General features: G+C 39.3%; 1 protein-coding gene across 4 annotated transcripts in view; it reads left to right on the top strand.

The window, feature by feature from the left end:
• Window positions 1-2032, top strand: part of SERPINB7 (serpin peptidase inhibitor, clade B (ovalbumin), member 7) — a 55298-nt gene that overhangs the window by 41643 nt on the left and 11623 nt on the right. For 3 of the 4 annotated variants that reach the window (XM_011953578.1, XM_011953576.1, XM_011953577.1), the window contains exons 3-4: window positions 193-243; window positions 970-1086. In XM_011953578.1, the coding sequence (XP_011808968.1) occupies window positions 193-243; window positions 970-1086 (168 nt within the window). The remainder of the gene's footprint in view (window positions 1-192; window positions 244-969; window positions 1087-2032) is intronic. The other variant, XM_011953579.1, reaches the window with a different exon arrangement.

The raw sequence follows: 2032 nt of genomic DNA, 5'->3' as shown, positions 1-2032 counted from the left end.
CAGTTCCCACCTATGAGTGAGAACATGTGGTGTTTGGTTTTCTGTTCTTGTGATAGTTTGCTAAGAATGATGGTTTCCAGCTGCATCTATGTCCCTACAAAGGACACAAACTCATCTTTTTTTATGGCTGCATAGTATTCCATGGTGTAACCCCTGATTCTAATGATTGCTTTCTTTGTGCCCTGTTTACAGGTGCTTCACGTTAACACTGCTTCAGGATATGGAAACTTTTCTAATAGTCAGGTAAAGACAATACGTTCTTTTAGAAAAAGAGATGGTGAGCCAGGTGCAGGGGCTCACGCCTGTAATACCAGAATTTTGGGAGGCTGAGGCGGGTGGATCACTGGAGCCCTGGAGTTCGAGACCAGCCTGGGCAATATGGCAAAACCCCATCTGTGCAAAATATACAAAAATTAGCTTATAGTCCCAGCTACTTGGGGGGCTATGGTGGGAGGTTAGCTTGAGCCCAATAGATGGAGGTTGGAGAATGTGGAACTATCCTTTCAAAGCTAAGAAACATGCTTTATTCAGATTTCCAGATTGTGGATTTTTCAAGTAGAATTTTTGATAATTTACTTGTTATTTATTAATTTACCAATATTGTATTTACATATTGGCCATATTTTGGCAAGAAAGGATGAAGTTAAATGTTTTGCCTTTTTCTTTGTATATTCATAGACAACTTACATTGGTAAAATTAATTATTTAATATATATATAATGCAAAATCATTATCTTCTGTTAACACTTTTATTTTAAGGCCAAGTATTTAGTAAATTATTTCATTTGATCACAGACACTATTTTGAGAAAGGGTAAGACATAGTTGTATGTGGCCTTGTTTGCTGTTTTTAAAGTATTTTAAAAAATTCTTTTATGGTGTAATATGCATGTTTTATTTTATGTGTAAATGAGATTATGCATATCTTTGTAGTCCAAAATTAAATTTTTATACATCTTTTTAATAACAGCCAGGGCTCCAGTCTCAACTGAAAAGAGTTCTTTCTGATATAAATGCATCCCACAAGGATTATGAGCTCAGCATTGTGAATGGTCTTTTTGGGGAAAAAGTGTATGGCTTTCATAAGGTAGGTGAAACTGCCTCTGTTAGAAGCACCTGAATCTTCTTAAATCCATTATCTGAACAAAGGCTTGTGTCTTTTTACTGAGTCATACAAAGATGGTTTTGTTTCTCGTTGCTACTTATTATGTTTTCAGATGTCTTGAAAAAATCACCATTTCTGAAGTTCAACTTTTTACCCAATTAATCCACATATTCAGGTTCACTAGACTGACAGGCTTCAAAACAGAAGAGAATGTGTCCATTGGTAGGGATGTCGAACTATAAATGGAATGGAGGAGCAGTCAGCCCATTTAGGGGTGTCCATGGCAGGAAACACATTCTGGCCTCAAGCAGTAATCCCATCTCAGCTTCCTGAGTAGCTGCAACCACAGGTGTGTGCTACTATGCCCAGCTAATGTTTTTGTTGTTGAGAAAGGTTCTCTCTATGTTGCCCAGGTTGGTCTTGAACTCCTGGGCTCAAGTGATCCTCTTGCTTCAGCCTCCCAAATTGCTGGAACTACAGGCATGAGCCATCTTGCCTGGTCAAATTTTATTTTTTATGTCACTTAAGTTTTATGTATTTTTTAAGGACATAGACAAGTCTTAGAAGGAGATCAACATGACATACTAGTTGGACTTTTTAAAAGTATAAATGCTTAGTGGCTTCTAGCTCTTCTAGACTTTCTCTCTGTCTCTCTCTCTCTCTCTTTTAGACAGAGTCTGGCACTGTTGCCTGGGTTGGAGTGCATTAGTGTAATCTTGGCTCACTACAGCCTTTGCATCTCGGGTTCAAGCAATTCTCCTGCCTCAGCCTCCCGAGTAGCTGGAATTACAGGCACGTGCCACCACGTCCTGCTGATTTTGTATTTTTAGTAGAGACAGGGTTTCTCCATGTTGGTCAGGCTGGTCTCAAACTCCCAACCTCAGGTGATCCGCCTGCCTTGGCCTCCCAAAGTTCTGAGGCTACAGGC

This window comes from Colobus angolensis, unplaced genomic scaffold (assembly GCF_000951035.1).
Source record: "Colobus angolensis palliatus isolate OR3802 unplaced genomic scaffold, Cang.pa_1.0 Scaffold369, whole genome shotgun sequence".
Lineage (NCBI taxonomy): Eukaryota > Metazoa > Chordata > Mammalia > Primates > Cercopithecidae > Colobus > Colobus angolensis.
Note: the sequence above shows the minus strand (reverse complement) of the source record. Positions and strands in the feature narration are given on the sequence as shown.